The 20,409-nt window shown below is 43.5% G+C and overlaps 1 protein-coding gene across 4 annotated transcripts in view; it reads right to left on the reverse strand.

The window, feature by feature from the left end:
- Window positions 1–20,409, reverse strand: part of phf3 (PHD finger protein 3) — a 115,911-nt gene that overhangs the window by 66,175 nt on the left and 29,327 nt on the right. For all 4 annotated transcript variants that reach the window (XM_055635043.1, XM_055635044.1, XM_055635045.1 and 1 more), the window contains one exon: window positions 10,357–10,600. In XM_055635043.1, the coding sequence (XP_055491018.1) occupies window positions 10,357–10,600 (244 nt within the window). The remainder of the gene's footprint in view (window positions 1–10,356; window positions 10,601–20,409) is intronic.

Consider the following 20,409-nt stretch of genomic DNA (forward strand, 5'->3'; position numbering starts at 1 on the left):
AGTGTGATGCCGCAGCCCCTACTCCCCCTCCCCAAACCCCCCCCCCCCCCGCAAACGCTGTTGGGGAAACAGACTAGTACATAACTAAAACTCTGATCTTGTGCTCTTCCGATTTGCGCGTTTTTTCTACTTGCGTAAAAACAGTACGGGATAGCGCTACGATTTTTCTCTAGCTCACTCACTGTTCTCCTGTGCTGCGAGTGCAACAAGTTTCGTTCCGATCGGTGGTATATTGTAAAAGTTAGCTCGGTTTAAAAAATCTTAAAAACCACTCGTGCACAGATCGATCTCCTCTCCTGCCAGTCAGAGGCGGATTGGTCTCTTCTCCTGTCACTCCATGAGGCAGGATGGTCCGCCCGTTCCTGCCTCATCGCCTCTTTACTGGAGCTGAGGGACGCTGTGGGTGGCCGGTGGAAGTCCCCAACCTGACACCATTTTCGGAGGGACCGGAAGCGGCACAGCGCGGATGATGTCACCAAATGGAAAGCGGAGAATCTGATCCTGGCGGAGGAGAGCGCCCAGCATCCGCTGTGAGTCCCAAACGCACGGCCATCACAACACCCCACAGCTCCAGCCCCTTCCCCTCTGGTCCCCCTCACTGGCTCCTTCCTCCTCCCCCGTGACACCCCCCCGTCTTTTCTCCCAGCTCTCCACCCCCCCCCCCCCCCCCCACACACATCGGCTGCTGGTGCTTCCGGGCCGATGGCTGATGCTCCTCCGGGGCATGCGAGAAGGAAGAGGCGGGGCATGCGAGAAGGGAGAGGAGTGGCAACCTCGAGATCCTGGTGAGGGAAAGTGGGGGAGGAGAAGAGATAGAGCGAGAGGAGGAGTAGTAGGGAGGGAAGATGAGTTATGGAGGGAGTGACTGAGGGTAGGGGAAAGGAGAGGTGAGGGAGGGATTGTGGAGGGTAGGAGGAGAGAGAAATGAAGAGGGAGGTGAGGAGGGAGAGTGGGGAGATAGGGGAAGGTGAGCAGTGGGGAGGTGGAGGAGAGAGGGATAGGAGGGGGTAAGGGAGGGGAGAGGAGTAACAGAAGGAGGGACGAAGTGACTGAGGGTAGGGGAAAGGATAGGAAGAGAGAGGGATTGGGGAGGGGCGGAGGAGAGGGGAAAAAAGAGGGAGGGTGAAGAAGAGGGGAGAGAGAGTGCTAGGGATGAGGGGAAATGTGCTGTGTCTGTGCAGTTGGGGGTTATGGGTAAGTGGTGGAATATTGCGTTGCTGGAACAAGCCTCCTGTGTGACAGGGACCCAATGGATCCCACTTAGTCTAGTCTGTTTCTATTTCAGATCCTTTTTTTACATCTCAAAGCACCTTTCAGATTTTCCAGATGCACTAAAGTGCTCCTTCACAGCTTATGCATTTCTTTTTGCATTGGGTTCATAACCCAATAAGACAGGCGATTTGGATATACCAAGGTCCACAAAATGATAAACTGGCTTTGAAATAAAACCATGCCCAAGACACAAAAGAATCCTTTAGACCACTTTGAATAACATGGTGTTATTCAAATTCAAATAAAATCTCATCCAAAAGATAACACCTTCCAACAATACAGCATTCCTTTTGTGCACAGTCCCGGCTTAGGCCTTAAATTGACAAACTTATAGCTGAGGAAAGTGTGCTGCTACTAAGCCAATCTAAGTGTTTCATGAACAGTTCGCCAAAATTTCAATTTCAAACCAACACAAAATGAGAATAAACTAAGTTGAAGACAGTAAACAATTAGCTAGCATCAGAAGGCAGTCAATTTGGAACAGATACAGACATCTTTGCATGATTTCTGCAAATTCAACATTAAGATTTACCTCACATACACTAGTTGTCCTTTAAAGTTTCAGAATTGATTCACCACTTGCGTCTACAATCTCATCAAAGCTTCAAATATGCATCGAAGTCTTTCTGTTCAGACCTGCCTTCACTGGAACTCCATACAAATTCAAAGTAGGGAATGAAACTTGCTTTTCAAAAGGGGGTGTCGCAGCGGTATATTTGCTGCCATACAGCATTTTCACCAATGGAGACCCCGGTTTGATCTAAACTACGTGTGCTGTCTGTACGGAGTTTGTACGTTCTACCCGTGACCGTGTGGGTTTTCTCCGAGATCTTCGGTTTCCTCCCACACTACAAAGACGTACAGGTATGTGGGTAAATTGGCTTGGCAAATGTAAAAATTGCGGCTAGTGTGTGTAGGATAGTGTTAATATGTGCGGATCGCTGGTCGGAGCGGACCCGGTGGGCCAAAGGGTCTGTTTCCGCGCTGTATCTCTAAAATCAAAATCAATTTGTATTGGTCACTTACGTGCCAAATCCTGCTCTAAATAGATCACATGTTGATCAGAAAAACATTCTGGGATATTCTTTACACTTATTTTCTGCAATAGGTACTAAGCTACTTTATTTCTCAAAGAAGGAGGTGGTCTTATGCTGTGGCATATATTAATCTTTGAGCATTTCTACCATTAAACAGGCAGAAATGAAAGGCTAGCAAGAATGGAGTAATGATGAGTTTAGAACAATGCACACCAACTTCTATTATTCAGAATTTCACTATTGGGCAGTACATAGCCTGCTTATACTTTTTTTTTAAGGCTCCAGTTCACATGCATAGCATGTGGTACACGCCAAAAACAACTCTGAAACTATCCAGATGAAATAATTAAAAATCGAGCTGGGAAACGGTCAAACTACTGGAGTATGCAAAATCAGCCTCAGGGCCTTTTCTGTGCATTACACTTTATATTGCTTTGCAGTAATTGTGACGTGCCTCGGGATGTCTTTATGTTAAGGAAACCATATACAAGTCTTGTTCCAGCAATTCTTTCTGCCAGTGGTGTGGGCAAACATTTCAAATTTTCCAAATTATCTCCTCTGAATACTAACGGTAAAATCAACCTGCTAATAATTAGGTGAATGCTTAATTGAAAGTAGTGAACCAAAATAAATCTTTACCCATTAGTCATCTTAATCTCAAATTTTAAAATAAATTTTAAATGTTTTAAGATGGTTAATAATTTATGAGAAACAGCCTAACATGTTGCTGTCATCTATTACTAAAACTTGGTTCCAAAACTATTCAAGATACTGAAATAGCTATATACCTTCTTAAGCCAATTAAAAACGAGTTTTAATATCAACTAGTTTGCCTTTAAACAAGGTGATTTATTTGTAGTTGGCTCTTTAACTGCTGGATGTTCAGCAAGTACCACACATATGTTAATTAAGCTGTTTTATCAGATGATTATTGAATGAATTGCTACTTAAAACTATCTGTGGAATTGGACCACAGGTCAGTTTTGTAGATGACATGTGCATGTAACTTTACTGCTCGTAGCATGAGACGTGGTCGCCCTGTCACTACTGTATTGCTTTTCATTTCCATGGGGAAGGATGTAGATGACATGTGCATGTACCTTTAACATAGTGACCTCACCACTGCTAACCACTCCCCACATCACAAGTATAATTACAACCTTCCCACCCATTGATCCCTCTCTCTAGTTCCGGTGACAGACCACAAACAGCTAGGGCAGCAACTTATGTGTATCATGAATAAACAGTAGTAAAGACACAGTGTGTTATGACTCCTCTTTACAAGTTTGTCTGATGGAAAGACTGCACATGAATAGTACCACAACCCCCAAGCACCATACAATGTTTACAACCTTTGCAGGACACATTGTAGGCTTGATAAAAGCAATGGTAACGGACTTCACAATACCAAATTTAAAAAAAACGCACTGTCTGACCACCCTGGAAAATGATCCAATCATCCTGACCCTGGCCCACTGCCAAGCCAAATAGCCCAAAGTGCCTGCCACCTACATTTAATTGAGCAGACATGTAATGTTAAATGAGCTGACCCAACAAGCATCTGGTTGAACTGGTCGTGCCTCAGGACTCATATCCCAAGGCCCCATCCCTAGACCAGTCTGACAGAGACCTTGCCAGCTTTCACATGCTTCAAAGGGTTCCAACAGCTTATACACTGTTCTTATAGTCTTAAATGTAAACTCTATTTAATCCAATTTCAATTAAAAAAAATCAATCATACAAGAAGTATTTCCAAATAAGGCAAATTACTGAAGTGAGAGGGATAGGAGGGTATTACTTGAACAAAGTTTTTTTTCTTCCCACTGGGTCAGGAACATCTTTCAAATTAGGATTGTCATTCTAACACCAGTCTTACCTGTTGTAAAACCAAGGGTCACGTCTGAAGTGTAACCAGGCCCTCTCTTTAACAAGTCACTGCTCTAACACTGGGTTCCATGACAAGTCCAAGAGTGGAGACACGAGGACCTACAACTCAAATCTTGAGCAAAACACAGTGTCTTGGAGTAAACTCAGAAGGTCAAGTGGCATCTGTGGAATGAATGGATAGGCAATGTTTCAGGCCAGGACCCCTTTTGATTCCCTTTGCAAATGCTGCCTGACCGGCTGAGTTACTCCAGCACTTTGCATTGCGCTTGAGATTCCAGCATCTAGTTCTTGGGTCTCTATTTTAATGGTCCAATGTGAAATCTCCTCAAAGCATGCCTACTTTGAAGAGGTTCTCCTGTCTCTAATGCGGGTTCTGAGAGATCCTCTCTCACTGCTCCACCTCTGTGATTGCTGCTGCTCTCGACAATGTTCTAACCCAGAATAGCTACTACAACTACATTGAAACATAGAAAAATAGGTGCAGAGGTAGGCCATTCGGCCCTACGTGCCAGCACTGCCATTCAATATGATCATGGTTGATCATCTAAAATCAGTACCCCGTTCCTGCTTTTCCCCCATATCCCTTGATTCCTTTAGCCCTAAGAGCCAACTCTATAACTCTCTCTTGAAAACATCCAGTGAATTGGCCTCCACTGCCCACTGTGTCAGAGAATTCCACAGATTCACAACTCTGAGAAAAAGTTTTTCCTCATCTCAGTCTTAAATGGCCTACCCCTTATTCTTAAACTGTGACCCCTGATTCTGGACTCCCCCCAACATTGGGAACATTTTTCCTGCATCTATATATTTCTATAAACATGCGTTTCTCAACACTTGATTGCACTTCCATCTTGTCCCATATGACTTCCAACTCCATTTCCAGGGTTCTCAGTTTGGGCCCAACCAGGATTTAAAACATCCCCATCCTTTTCATTGCTTCTTGCAGCAGTTCTCCCTCCATGTACTGCATTCCTCATCTGAGACTTCTTCCATATTGCGAACTAGCAGTTCCCTTCAACCAGTATAATTTAGTCCAATATATATTCTCATTCACTTTGAACTGCATCACAAAGAGCAATGGTTTGGTCTATTTACAATCTAATTTATAACAGGCTCAGGCAGCATAGAGAACTTTAGATTTAAATTATTGCCATTATGTTAGTTTATATCCCAACTGTTTATTAATAGTTATTTCAGACCAGTCAATGAGTCACTGTCAGGCTTTGTTCATTTATTGATGGAGATTGTCGACACTCAAGGCTTTGAGTCATTTAAACCTAGTAGTATTTTTTCACCAATAATTACAAAGACGAGTAAACATTTACGAATGGTAAATGAATACAATTAGATTAAAAAGATCTCTTGTATGGAAAGGTGACCTGGTTACATTTTTGCAGGTTTGTCCTATTTTTTCCCAACACTGAGATGTTGTGGTTTTCCCATTTTATCATTGTGAAATAATTACCAGTACAACTCTCTGCTATAAATACTTTTCATTCACAACAGGAATATGCACAAATAGCACCATTATATTAAGAGACTGCAGAGAAGTGGATGCTATGCAAGTTATGTGGCATGTTCCCATAACACTGCTGGTAAGCTAGAGGCCATACTGTTTAACAGCTGAGCAAAGGAAAAGAAAACACGCAAGCTTTTATCATACTGACACTCTAATCAGCTGTTAAGGACTTATTCATACTTAAATGTTTTAAATTCTCCACGTCTGTATTATATGGAACTGTTTGACATACTAAACATAGGAGGAGGGTGCCAAGAAGGAGGGCGAAAGTAGGAGGAAAAGAAGTAAGGCTGATTGAGATGGTTAGGGGACACAGACTGAGCAGTTATGTGAACCTCAGTCTGCAAGTCCATGTGGTGACTGGTGTTCACCAGCCTCCCCATTTTTAAATACATCTTCTATCCTCAGATCTGGAGAAGCCAATCACCACAATCCCAGGTGACTGCCAAAAACTGGAGGACATATTTCACTTTTACAACTAGCACTTAACCTTTGCTGTGCAATTCCATTTTTAATATTCCCACAGGACTTATAGTAATTAAGCTTTAAATAGATCAAATAAATGTGGCTGTGAGAAAAACTTGCGTTATACTACTATTTTTTTAGGCTTTAATATTACCACGCATAAATCTAAGCCAAGGTACAAAAAAGGTTTAAATTAAAGATTACAAAGCACATTGCTGCCCACAGCATGCATTCAACTATTTCAGATAAATCAGCACTTCTGAAGCCATTTCAATTATTCAGCATTCACTCTCTCATCCTCTAGTGATTAGGTAATTATTCTGTTTCTCCCATGAATACTTCTGATCCACCTTAATTGCCTGGTTTTATCATTACCACACCTTGTCACAGCTCATTTCCATTGTATCACTGCTTTGCACTTGTTCTCACCATTTTCCAGTCCTGTTCATGGTTCCTGTAGATATCTATCACTATTCTACACATTTACATAGAAAATAGGTGCTGGAGGAGGCCATTAGGCCCTTCGAGCCAGCATCGCCATTCATTGTGATCATGGCTGATCGTCCCCAATCAATAACCCATGCCTGTCTGCCTCCCCATATCCCTTGATTCCACTAGCCCATAGAGCTCTATCTAATTATCTCTTAAATCCATCCAGTGATTTGGCTACCACTGCTCTGTGGCAGGGAATTCCACAAATCCACAACTCTCTGGGTGAAAAAGTTTTTTTCTCACCTCAGTCTTAAATGACCTCCCCTTTATTCTAAGACTGTGGCCCCTGGTTCTGGACTCGTCCAACATTGGGAACATTTTTACTGCATCTAGCTTGTCCAGTCCTTTTATAATTTTAGATGTTTCTATAAGATCTCCCTCATCCTTCTAAACTCCACTGAATACAAACCTAGTCTTTTCAATCCTTCCTCATATGACAGTCCTACCATCCCAGGGATCAATCTTGTGAACCTACACTGCACTGCCTCAATCACAAGGATGTCCTTCCTCAAATTAGGAGACCAAAACTGTACGCAATACTCCAAATGTGGTCTTACCAGAGCCCTATACAACTGCAGAAGAACCCCTCTACTCCTATACTGAAATCCTCTTGTTATGAAGGTCAACATTCTATTAGCTTTCTTCACTGCCTGCTGTACCCCGCTGTACCTCCCCCTTACCTAACCCCATTGAGATAATAATCTGCCCCCTTGTGTTTGCCACCAAAGTAGATCTCACATTTATCTATATTATATTGCATCTGCCACGCATCTGCCCACTCAACCTGTCCAGGTCACCCTGCAACCTCCTAACATCCTCTTAACATCCTCTTCACAGTTCACACTGCCACCCAGCTTTGTGTCATCCGCAAACTTACTAGTGTTGCTCCTAATTCCCTCTTCAAAATCATTAATACATGTGGTAAACAGTTGCGGCCCCAACACCGAGCCTTGCGGCACTCCACTCACCACTGCCTTCCATTCTGAAAAGGACCCGTTCACTCCTACTCTTTGCTTCCTGTTTGTCGACCAATTTTCTATCCACGTCAACACCCTACCCCCAATACCATGTGCTCTAATTTTAGTCACCAGTCTCCCGTGCGGGACTTATCAAAAGCTTTCTGAAAGTCTAGATACATTACACCACTGGCTCCCCTTCATCCATTTTACTTGTCATGCCCTCAAAAAATTCCAGAAGATTAGTCAAGCATGATTTTTCTTTCATAAATCCATGCTGATTTGGAATAATCCTTTTACTGCTATCCAAGTGCCCCATTATTACCTCTTTAATGATTGACTCCAGCATAACTTTTCCACCACCGGAGTCAGGCTAACTGGTCTGTAATTCCCCGTTTCCTCTCTCTTCCTTTCTTGAAAAGTGGGATAACATTAGCTATCCTCCAATGAAAATTTATTTCAGTTCCTCAACCCCCTTAGATCCTCTGTCCTCCAGTACTTCTGGGAGATGGTTTGTGTCTTCCTTGGTGAAGACAGATCCGAAGTACCTGTTTAACTCTTCTGCCATTTCCTTGTTCCCCATAATAATTTCACCCGTGTCTGCCTTCAAGTGACCCACATTTAACTTTGCTACTCTTTTTCCCTTAACATATCTAAAGAATCTTTTTAATGGACTTTTTTTACATTCCTGGCCAGCTTCCCTTCGTACTTCATCTTTTCAGCCCGCATTGCTTGTATTGTTTCTTCTGGTGTCCTATGACAGTTTCCCAATCCTCTGGCTTCCGGCTACTCTTTGCTGTGTTATACATCTTTTATTTTGGTTTTATTCTATCCCTAACTTCTCATTAGCCACGGTTGCCTCGTACTCCCCTTAGAATCTTCCTTTGTGGAATGAAATGATCCTGCGTCTTCCGGATTATGCCCAGAAATTCCTGCCATTCCACCATCATTCCTGCTAGTATCCCTTTCCAGTCTACCTTGGCCAGCTCCTCTCTCATGCCTTCATAATCCCTTTTGTTTAACTGCATCACTGACACTTCCGATTTAACCTTCTCCTTCTCAAATTGCAGATTAAAATGAATCATATTATGACCACTACCTTCAAGCATTCCTTTACCTCGAGTTCTCTTATCAAATTTGGTTCATTGAACACTAAATCCAGAATTGCCTTTTCTCTGGTCGGCTCCACGACAAGCTGCTCTAAGAATCCATCTCGGAGGGCACTCTACAAACTCTCTTCCTTGGGGTCCTGAACCAACCTGATTTTCCCAGTCTACCTGCAGATTGAAATTCCCCATCACCACAGTGGCATTACCTTTGTAACATGCCAGTTTTAACGCCTGCTGCAACTTACACTCTACATCCGGGCTACTATTTGCGGGTTTGTAGATAACACCAATTAGTATCTTCTTGCCTTTGCAATTCCTCAACTCAATCCACAGCGACTACCTTTTTCTATTGCCAACATGGTATACTTTTGGAAACAACTGATAAAGCAAGTGAATAATGTGTAATATTCATCTTGATTCTAACCACCATGTTTGGAATGTTTAAGAAATCACTGCAGATTCTGGAAGGTCGACAAAAATTCTGGAGAAACTCAGCAGGTGAGGCAGCATCTATGGAGTCTGAAGAAGGGTCTCAACCCGAAACGTCACCTATTCCTTCTCTCCATAGATGCTGCCCCACCCGCCGAGTTTCTCCAGCATGTTTGGAATGATCAGCTCTGCGCCCGTTGTTTTTAAATAGATTCATCAATGCTTAAGATGGAAACAAATGTAATATTACACATTAGCAGACAACATACAGCAGAGAAATTGTTATGGCTTTCAAATCAACTTATTTCAGAGCTTAAACTTACAACCCAGCTTCCAACATAATTTTGATCATTCACCTATTCGCACTCAGCCTCAATTTTAAAATAAGCTGAGTTTAATTACAGAATCATAGGTTGGCAGTTTGCCAGAGGTCACAGTAGTATCCTCTAGTCCTGAATATAATTTCTGGACGGCCACATTAAGATCAGTTTAATCATCTTCAATGGAGTGGCAACTTGTAGACCATATCCTTACTGAATATATTGCTGTCTGATTCAGTAATGCAAGGTCTGCCCACAACGGATGTGTTCACTTTCTTTTATATCATTAAGAAATTAATCCACTGTGGCTGATCTTCTAACCAATAACAATCACAGTCAATACAAATATTGACAACTGATAAATATGAAGACTGCCTACGGTGTTTCTGCTTAAGTCTAATGAGTCCAGAGCTGAAACATTGCCTATCCATGCCCTCCACAGATGCTGCCTGGCCTGCTGAGTTACTGCAACATTGTGTATTTTGCTCAATATTCTAGCATCTGCATGTCCTCTTATCTGATAAATTCTTCAGTGATATTTCAACTTATGCTTTGATCCACAATCATGGCCAGTTCTTTTTTAAAACATGGAGAACATCAATTTTAAATAGCAAAGATAGACACAAAAGCTGGAGTAACTCAGCTCTGAAGAAGTGTTTCCACCTGAAACGTTGCCTATTTCCTTCGCTCCATAGATGCTGCTGCACCCGCTGAGTTTCTCCAGCACTTTTGTGTATCTTTGATTTTCCAGCATCTGAAGTTCCTTCTTTAACATTTTGACCTTGTGTTATCTGGCAAATGTTCAATTAATTCCACATTTGATTTTACATCAGAATCATCAGTTATAGTATTTAGATCTGAATAGCTCACCTTTTCATTTTTTAAATGGTTTGAACGCTCGAGGACCAATTCAGGCTTTGCTTTTTCCATGTCATTATGTACAATATGTTTAATGTGACTGTGATTGATTGATGGAGCTTTGTCTTCCACAGCACAACATTTCAAACAAATATATTCTTTGTCCTCTTTCTCCAGTTGCTGGGCTTGGCCAAGTGTCAATCCAACACACTCTCCGTGAAACCAATCATCGCATCTTCCACACCCTACCATGAACCTGAAAACAAACATCCAAGTTAATTGCATGCTGATTCCACCATCTATAATCTCATGTCTTGAAATTAATTGGATTAGGTATGAAAGATAGCTAAAAACATTCTCCCCAAAATATTATTGATTGTTTTGTACCATTCTTGCTGAGCTTTCATCTACTATAATGGATGCCTTTCTAATAGAACTGTTCATTTACTTTTCAGTAATCCCTCACTATTCTAGCCACCCATGTTTATATATACATTAATGTAAAAAGTCTAATGTTTGGATTGCATCATAGTCAAGTTCAGGACATTGGAGAAAAATGTATACAGACTGAAACATTTCTGAAGTACAGTCAACGTTGTAACAAATCACCTTTTTAGTTTACAAAACACTGCCCCAATAACGAAAACAGGACTAAAAAATCTGTTGAGATATTGGTGATAAGAGAGGAAACCCCATAAAATAGCCTTGCTCTGGTTTTGAATATTACCACAGAATATTTTACATGAACTGTGGGAAAGTGAAGGGAAATGAGGCAGTTATTTCAAAAAAAGGACACTTCTGAGTGATGCACTTCATTCGGATTGCAGCTACATTCTCAATTGAAGTCTGGATCAGTTGATGAGAAAAGGGTACACAAAAATGCTGGAGAAACTCAGCGGGTGCAGCAGCATCTACGGAGCGAAGGAAACGGGCAACGTTTCGGGCCGAAACCCTTCTTCAAGCGAAGGAAATAGGCGACGTTTCGGGCCGAAACCCTTCTTCAGCGATGAGCAATGGGTGTTATGCTTAAACCCATGGATGTATTTATTAAAGTACCAAGAAGGATCTCACTGCATTTTTCTTTAAAACAAATATACATAGAAATACACCAGCTGCAATAAAAGCTACACGCTTTGCACAAAGAAAATAGCACATAAATTTGAGCATTTTGTAATATTTAATCTTGGATCCATTATATCTCATCATAGTCATATAGTCACAGAAATAGACCTGCCAGCCCACAATATTTCTGTGCCCCCCCCCCCCCCCCTCGACCTATCTACACTCATCCCATTTACTCATTTTCGAACCAGTTTTCTATGACTTGGCAATTCAAGTACATGCCAAGTCATGTTTTAAATGTGAGAATATCAACCTTAGCCACCTCTTCCGGCAAAGCATTCTAGACTCCAACCACCCTGTGTGAGAACACTTCCACTTCATATCACCTCTAAATCTCCTAACACTATCCTTGAATCTCTTGTCGACCCAAAATGTTGTTACTATCTGCACTTCTCAATTTTGCATACCTAAGCTCTTTCTTCAGCCTCTTCTGCTCCAGGGAAAAACAAACCCCTTCTATCCAGTCTCTCCTTAAAACTATAATGTTTCAATCCACACAATTGCCCGTAAATCTCCTCCACCTCGTCTTTAAAGGAATCACACCTTTTCTGCCATTCTAAACCATCTCAAATACAAAGACAGGCTGCCTCTATCAAACTTACCTACTATTTCATGATCGTAAATTACGGTACAATTTAATGGAATCGTTTAAAAAGTCTACTTGTTAAATAATTTAAGTTTTTGGTGGCAGTATTAGGTGTTCATTGAATCGTGCACGTTGAGATATGAAGATAATGTTCGCAGTTGTAACATATAACTGCCAATTAGAATTGTGATAATTTGCATTTAAATATTTGCTCACTATCCATTTTCCAGTTCTGATGCCTGACACTCTAACGTTGAATGTTAACCTTTATCTCAAGGATGCTAGGGTACGAGAGTCTGAAGGCTTACTGCAATTGTACAATGGTTTAATAAGATTAAACCCAGAGTATTGTATGCAGTTTTGGTCATATCCGAAGTTGGGGGTACTTGTCTTTGAGGTGCTGCTGTAAAGGTTTAAGTAGATTGAACAGACAAACGTATACTCTCTGGAGCTTGGAAGACTGCAAGAAGTCGACAAGAACAAAGGGAGAACCGGTGGCCTTCTACATCGTGTGGCAGCAGGCAGTAGATTGGACTGTTCAATATTTTTGTACCTTTGTCGGAACAAACACGTGACGCTACTTGTCTACTGCCTAGGTTGTATGCAAAACATTGTGACAATAAAGTATAATTTTACTTCGGAGTCACGTGAGTGACTACGTGAAGAACCCGCTCAGTGCGCAGGCGCGGCATTAACGCCCAGCAGTGCAACAGCGGCGGCAGCTGGAGTCAGGCTCTCCAGCTGCAGTATAAAACACGGACCGTTTCAGGTGAGTATTTTGAACAGGAGAACAGAATTACATAGAGAGAGAGTTGACTGCGAACAAAATGAGTTCAAGACAAAAGCGACTCTCGAAGAAAACTGCCCCCTGCCCGACTCCACCAGAGGAGGGTTCAATATCAGGGCGGCAGCCACGGGCGGCAGGACCGCTCTTTGAGCGCTCCCCAATTCCCGAAACCGAGCCAACCCCTGTGCCGCTATTTTCAGAACCACGGACAGGGAGGAAAGCAACCAAAAAGACAAATCGGCCAGTTATCTCCGACTTGTCGGAGGAGGAAATGTCTCCACCTAAATAGAGGAGAGACAGCCGCCTGAGCTGTATTAAACAGCTCCTGGAGCAAATGCTCCACCAAGAAACGCAGCAAGAGCGTTTTCACGGAGGTAGGTCAGTTGCCTCCTCTACAGTGTCTAGTGCACTTCCCTCTGCTCCCTCTATTTTTGAGGCTAGCACGGGTGACCAGGGCTGGGCTGGTCTACAACAAGGGCAGGCGGACGAGTGCAGGAGTATGCCAGGGGAGCAGGAACATGAAGAGTTGCTGGGTGTCGTGGGCCGCTACGCGGCAACCCCACGCGCAGGAAGATCACTGGAACCTAAGATGGCAGCCAGCATAAACCACCTCTCCAACAAAGCCCTACAAGAGAAAGTCCTTCGGGAAGCCTTAGAAGAATATACAGCACCAGCCAATTGCGAGGCACTCAAAGTGAAAAGTGTGAACAATCAAATTTGGAGACAGCTGGGGCAGCAGATTCGCAACCAAGAAATAAAACTGCAGTGGATCCTGAGGCTCCTGACATCGGCAATCACCGCCTTTGCTCGTTCCACGGAACACATAGACATGAACACCTGCCAACAGGATGTGTCAGCACTAATGTGCAACACACAATACAAAATTAATAATCTCCGGCGGGACAATATAAGACCTGCCCTCAACCCCAAATTTGCGGGGCTATGCAAAACCCCTACAGCAGAAACAGAGGCACTGCTGTTCGGTAAAGACCTCAACAAGAGGTTGAAGGACATAGAAGAGGCAGCTAAACCTTTTGGCCTCACGAGGGCAGGCCCGGGAACGAGCAGGACATCACATCCGACACCCAGCTGGCAGCACCCCTCGGCATCCACCAGTCGACGCCCACAACCAAGGACTGGTGAAAGCTCGGGGACCGCTTGTTATTACCCCCAAAGGTCTTTTTTAGATCAGGGCCCAGAGCGGACCCCATGGAAAATGCGCCGCCCCCCCCGACAGCACAAGCATATCAGGTAAACAGAGCCTACAGGAAAAAACCAGAAGAAACGACAATAACCATGGAGGTAGGTGGGTCTGGTTCCTGCCAGCATACACAGAACAAGGGTGCTCTACTAACTGGGGGGCGATTACACTTGTTCAAAAAAGCATGGGGTACTGTCACAAATAACAGGTATATACTCAACAGTATTAGTGGATACAAAATTGAATTTAAATCGGGGATATTGCCGCCAGTTCAGCATGCGCCCCAAAGGGTATTTTCTCCCTCCGAGAAAGAAAAGCGAGAGGGACAAGCTGAACTGGAGAGGCTTATTGCAAAGGGGATCATCGAAAAGACCAAACATGAACCATTGGAATTTGTATCGAATATATTCACTAAAACTAAAAAAGATGGTGGATGTCGCATCACCATTGACTTAACATCACTAAATAAATTTGTTGAGTATATACATTTCAAAATGGAGACGTTTGTTACTGCCAGACAACTGATCTCCAAAGGATACTTTATGGCAAGCATTGATATTAAAGATGCTTACTATCTAATACCCATACACAAGGATCATTGCAGATACCTAAAATTTATCTGGTTGGGGCAACTATGGCAGTATAGAGCATTGCCCAATGGTCTAACCTCAGCCCCTGGGCTATTTACAAAAATGCTAAAAGTAGCCATGAGAATATTAAGAAAACAAAAGCATACAGTCATGGCATATCTGGATGATATCCTTATATTAGGGAAAACGAAGGAATTAGCTGTGGCAGCAGTACTAGCTACAAAACAGCTCCTTGAAACACTGGGGTTCGTCCTACATCCAGATAAATCTAAGTTGAAGCCATCTACTACCATGGATTACCTGGGCTTCACTATCAACTCAATTCATATGACTGTTACTTTGCCAAGGGAAAAAATGGTTGCATTAGCACAATCATGCAACAACTTAATGATCAACAAACGACCAACAATTCGACAAGTGGCTAGAGTAATTGGGATAATTGTAGCAGCAATTCCAGCTACGCAATTCGGACCTTTGCACTATCAAAATCTACAAAGAGCAAAGGTACATGCACTACAACGATGTTCGGGTCATTATGACCGAATCATGAAATTACCCACTGAAGCTATATCAGAACTACAGTGGTGGGCAAAGAATGTTTGGCACAGTTTCAGCCCTATCATCATCACCAACCCGAATTTAGTTATTAAAACAGATGCCAGTGCTCTAGGCTGGGGAGCAACTAACTCCATATCCAGCACAGGTGGCAGATGGACTAAACCAGAATCATCTTTACTACACACACTGGGCATCAACTATTTAGAAATGTTGGCCGCCTATTATGGGTTAAAAGCATATGCATCTAAAATGCAGCACGTGCATGTGCGGTTACAGATTGACAATACTACGGTGGTGGTTTATGTTAACCATATGGGGGGCATAAAATCATTATCATGCGACAAATTGGTCAATATAATCTGGCAATGGTGTGTCGAAAGACATATTTGGTTATCAGCTGCCTATCTACCAGGTAAGCTAAATACAGTGGCAGACACCAGGTCACGAAAATTCAATGATAACATCGAATGGATGTTAAACCCTAAAATCTTTGCTAAAATTATTAAGCAATATGGAACGCCAGATATCGATTTGTTTGCATCAAGACTGAATCACCAGTTACCTATGTATGTGGCTTGGGAACCAGACCCAGAGGCAGCAGCGGTAGACGCCTTCACGCTGGATTGGGGAAATTTCTTCTTCTATGCTTTCCCTCCCTTCTGCCTCATCAGTCGGGTACTTCGAAAAATTCAGATTGACTCTGCTTCTGGGATTTTGATCGTGCCCGACTGGCCTACCCAGCCATGGTTCCCAGTCCTTCACGACATGGTGGTCGAGTCACCTATGGTTTTCCTTAGCGACCCACGGTTGTTGACTCACCCAGTATCCGGCATAAGCCACCCATGCCATGAACATATCAAACTCCTGGGTTGTAGGTTTCAAATAGACCTTACCAGGGACTGGGATTATCGGAACGAACCATCACCACCATGTCGGCAGCCCTGCGAACATCCACCAGGAAGCAGTATTTAACCTACATCAAAAAATGGGAAAAATACTGCCAGGAAACAGGGACAACATATGAAACTACTACAACCACCGACGTGCTGGAGTTCCTGGCCCATCTACACCATGACGAAAAGATGAGTTACAGTGCCGTAAATACAGCACGAAGCGCCCTGTCTGCTTACCTAAAACCAGCAGGACAGCAGAGCATGGGATCCCATCCACTGGTGGTAAAACTCATGAAGGGCATTTATAATATCAAGCCCCCAAAACCCAGGTATACCCATGTTTGGGATATCAGTGTGGTATTAACATACCTCAGGGGATGGCCACCAGCTAGATCCCTCAGCCTTGAGCAATCTACGTTAAAAACGCTCATGCTTATGGCTCTCGTATCCGCTCAAAGGGTCCAGTCACTGCACAAACTAAGACTGGATAACATGGTGATCACCCCAGACCGGATCACGTTCATCATCCTAGGTCTGGTAAAACAAAGCAGGCCAGGAACGCCCAATCCACCGGTGGTATTCCGGGCCTACCCACCAGAGCCAAGGTTGTGTGTCGTGACCCATCTACAGCAATACCTAGACACAACCCACAATCTCAGAGGGAGTGAAAAAGCCTTATGGGTCAGCCACAAAAAACCTCATGGACGGGTAACGAGCCAAACCATTTCACGGTGGCTCAAACAGGTGCCGAAAGCTGCCGGAATAGACACTAACACTTTTAAATCCCATTCCACCAGGGCAGCATCGACATCAGCGGTAGAGCGAATGGACGTCCCGATTGACCACATCCTCAATACGGCAGGATGGTCGAGGGTATCGACGTTCAGAACGTTTTATAACAAACCGTTGATGAAGCCTGACCTGTTTGCAGATAGAATAATACAAACTGCAAATCTTTAATTTAAGCCCGGGGAGCATTTATTTTTTGTTATTGTTAATAAACACCTTTCTGTTTCTTGAAAAAACAGATTATTTGGTTAATTATGATAACACTTCCTCCCTCAAGAACTTCGGCAGTGAGTGAAATAAAAACTGTTACACGGTTTGAAATCACAGACCTTTGAAGTCTTCACGTAGTCACTCACGTGACTCCGAAGTAAAATAGTAAGATTAAATGAGAATTTACCAGTTCGAAGTTTGATCTATTTTATGAGTTACGATGAGGGAATACGTGCCCTCCGTTCCCACCCTCATTATATAGATCAAACTAGTAAACTGATGTCTCCTTATCTTTACTATGTTTACTTCAAATAACTGTGTCTATCTGTGATTCCACACCGCTGCTTGGAAGTATGCCGCGCCTGCGAACTGAACGGGTTCTTCACGTATTCCCTCATCGTAACTCCTCATAAAATACAGATCAAACTTCGAACAGGTAAGTTCTCGTTTAATCTTACTATTCTTCGTCAAACATGCCTGAACAGAACAAATGTAATATTAATTTGGGAGGGAACAGGAGAAAAGAATTGCAAAGATTAGTAGGAAGCTAGAGGATTGAGAAGCTTTTAAAAACCAACAAAAGGCAAATAAAAAGCAATAAGGGGAGAAGATGAAATATGTAGTCAACAATACAACAGAGGATATCAAAAGTTTATTCAGATATATAAAGAATAAAAGAGAGGCAAGAGTAGACATTGGACTGCTGGAAAATTATGCTGGAGGAGTAGTAATGGAGAATAAAGAAATGGTAGACAAATCGAGTATGTTTTTTCGACAGTCTATTACTGAGGAAGCCGAAACATCTGATGTTGAAATAATCACATGCACCAGATGGACTGCATCTCAGTGTTCTGAAAGAGGTGGCTTGTGGAGGCATTAATAGTTATCTTTCAAGAATCACTGGAGTCAGGAGTGGTCCCAGTGGACTAGAAAATTGCAAATGTTACCCCACAGGGAGTGAGATAAAAGAAGGGTAACTATACGTCAGTTAGCATGATTTCAGTGGTTGATAATATTATGGATGAGGTTTCCAAGTACTTAGAAGCTCATGATAAAATAGGCCAAAGTCAGAACGGTTTTGTGAAGGGAAGACCTTGCCTGACAAATCTGTTGGAATTATTTGAGGAAGTAAATAGCAGGATACACAAAGGAGAGTAAGTGGATGTTGTCTACTTGGATTTTTAGAAGCCCTTTGATAAAGTGCCGTTGATAGGCACTTGATAAGATAAGTTGATAAGAGCCCATGATATTAGAAAGGATAGAAGGTTGGCTGAATGGCACAAGGCAAAGAGTAAAGATAAAGGGGTCTTTTTGTGGTTGGATGCCAGCGATCCGCAGGAGGTGGTGTTAGGTCTACTTTTCACATTGTATATTAATTATTTGAATGCTGGAATTGATCGCTTTGTGGATGACACAGAGATAGGTGGAAGGGCAGGTAGTGTAGAGGAAACCGGGAGTCTGCAGAAAGAAGACACAAAAAGCTGGAGTAACTCAGCGGGTCAGACTGGGGAAAAGGAATAAGTGGCATTTCGGGTCAAGACCCTTCTTCAGACTCACGAGAGTCAGGGAAAAGGGAAACTAGAGATATAGAAGGTGGTATAGTGATGTAGAACAAATGAATGAACAAAATGCAAAAAAAACCATGATAAAGAAAACAGGCCATTGTTAGCCGTGGGCAAGGTGAAAACGAGTTTCAGACAATGAGTGCACAATTCAATTCAATTAAATTTATTTGTCATTTGGACCCCTTGAGGTCCAAACGAAATGACGTTTCTGCAGCCATACATTACAAACAAATAGACCCAAGACACAACATAATTTACATAAACATCCATCACATCGCTATGATGGAAGGCCAAAAAAAACTTATGTCTCCACTGCACTCCCCTCCCCCCGATGTCAGAGTCAAAGTCAAAGCCCCCGGCTGGCGATGGCGATTGTCCCGCGGCCATTAAAGCCACGCCGGGTGGTGCAAGGTCGCACACCGGGTTCTTGATGTTAGAGCCCCCGGCGTGCGCTCGCAGAGTCCCACGGCCATTCCAAGCCGCGCGGGGCGGTGCTGTAAGGCCCCGCTCCAGGAGCTCTTCGACCCCGCAACTCGGGCGGGAGAAGTCGCGTTGCGGGAGCCCTGAAAAGCGGTCTCCCTCCAGGGACCCACGGGTTCCCAGTGCCGCCGTCCGCCAGACCCGCAGTTGCAGCCTCCGAATCTCCGGAGGTCGGGCCGCAGCAGCAGCAGCGCTCCACCACCGCTCCACCCACTCCGGACTCGGCCAGCTCCGCGATGGTGAGGTGAGTCGTCGGCACCAGAGCCCCCGGTCTTCTCCTGTTGGAGGCCGCTCCTCATCGCAGCCCCAACGACAACGGAGACCCGACAAAGAAAAGGTCAGGTCTCCCGTGCAGGGAGAGATTAAAAGTTACCCACGCCCACCCCCCCACACACACACCCCAACAAAAAATAACAAAAACTACATAAAAACATAGACAAAAAACAATAAAAACGCAGACGGGCTGCAGAGGCCGCTGCTACCGATACAAGAGAAGGGATGCAAGGGTTATTTGAAGTTAAAGAAATCAATATTCATACAGCTGGGATGTAAGCTGCGCAAACAAAATATGAGATGCTGTTCCTCCAATTTGCATTTGGCCTCACTCCGACAATGAAGGAGGCCCAGGACAGAAAGGTCAGTGTGGGAAGGGTAATTAAAGTGTTTGACAACCAGGAGATAAGGTAGGCCCAGGCGGACTGAGCGAAGGTGTTCAGCGAAATGATTGTGCAGTCTATGTTTGGTTTTGCCAATGTATGAGAGTCCACAACTTGAAAAACAGATACAGTACATGAGGTTGGAGGAGGTGCAAATGAACCTCTGCCTAACCTGAAAGAACTGTTGGGGTCCCTGGACGGAGTCGAGGGAGGAGTTATAGGGACAGGTGTTACATCTGTGGTGCAGGTGCAGTTATGAGATAACCAGGGAGTTGCAGAGGGAAGGCGGAAAGGGGTGGGGATGGGAAGACATGACTAGTAGTGGGACCAACTGACCCCCTCCAGGGATGTAATGCTGAGGCTTGAAGGCACTGGTCAGAACACATTTAGAGTACTGTGAGCAGTATATCTGTGGAGGAACGTGCTGACATTGCAGAGGGTCCAGAGGCATTTTACAAGAATGATTCCAGGTATGATTGGGTTAAGGTGTGTTGAGTGTTTGACTGCTCTGGGCTATACTCGCTGTGGTTTAGAAGAATGAGAGGGGATCACATTGAAACTTACCAAACAATTAAAGTCTGGATAGAGTGGATGTTTCCACCAGTGGAAGAGTCTAGGACCAGAGGCA

Source organism: Leucoraja erinacea, chromosome 5 (genome assembly GCF_028641065.1).
Source record: "Leucoraja erinacea ecotype New England chromosome 5, Leri_hhj_1, whole genome shotgun sequence".
In the NCBI taxonomy this organism is placed as follows: Eukaryota; Metazoa; Chordata; class Chondrichthyes; order Rajiformes; family Rajidae; genus Leucoraja; species Leucoraja erinaceus.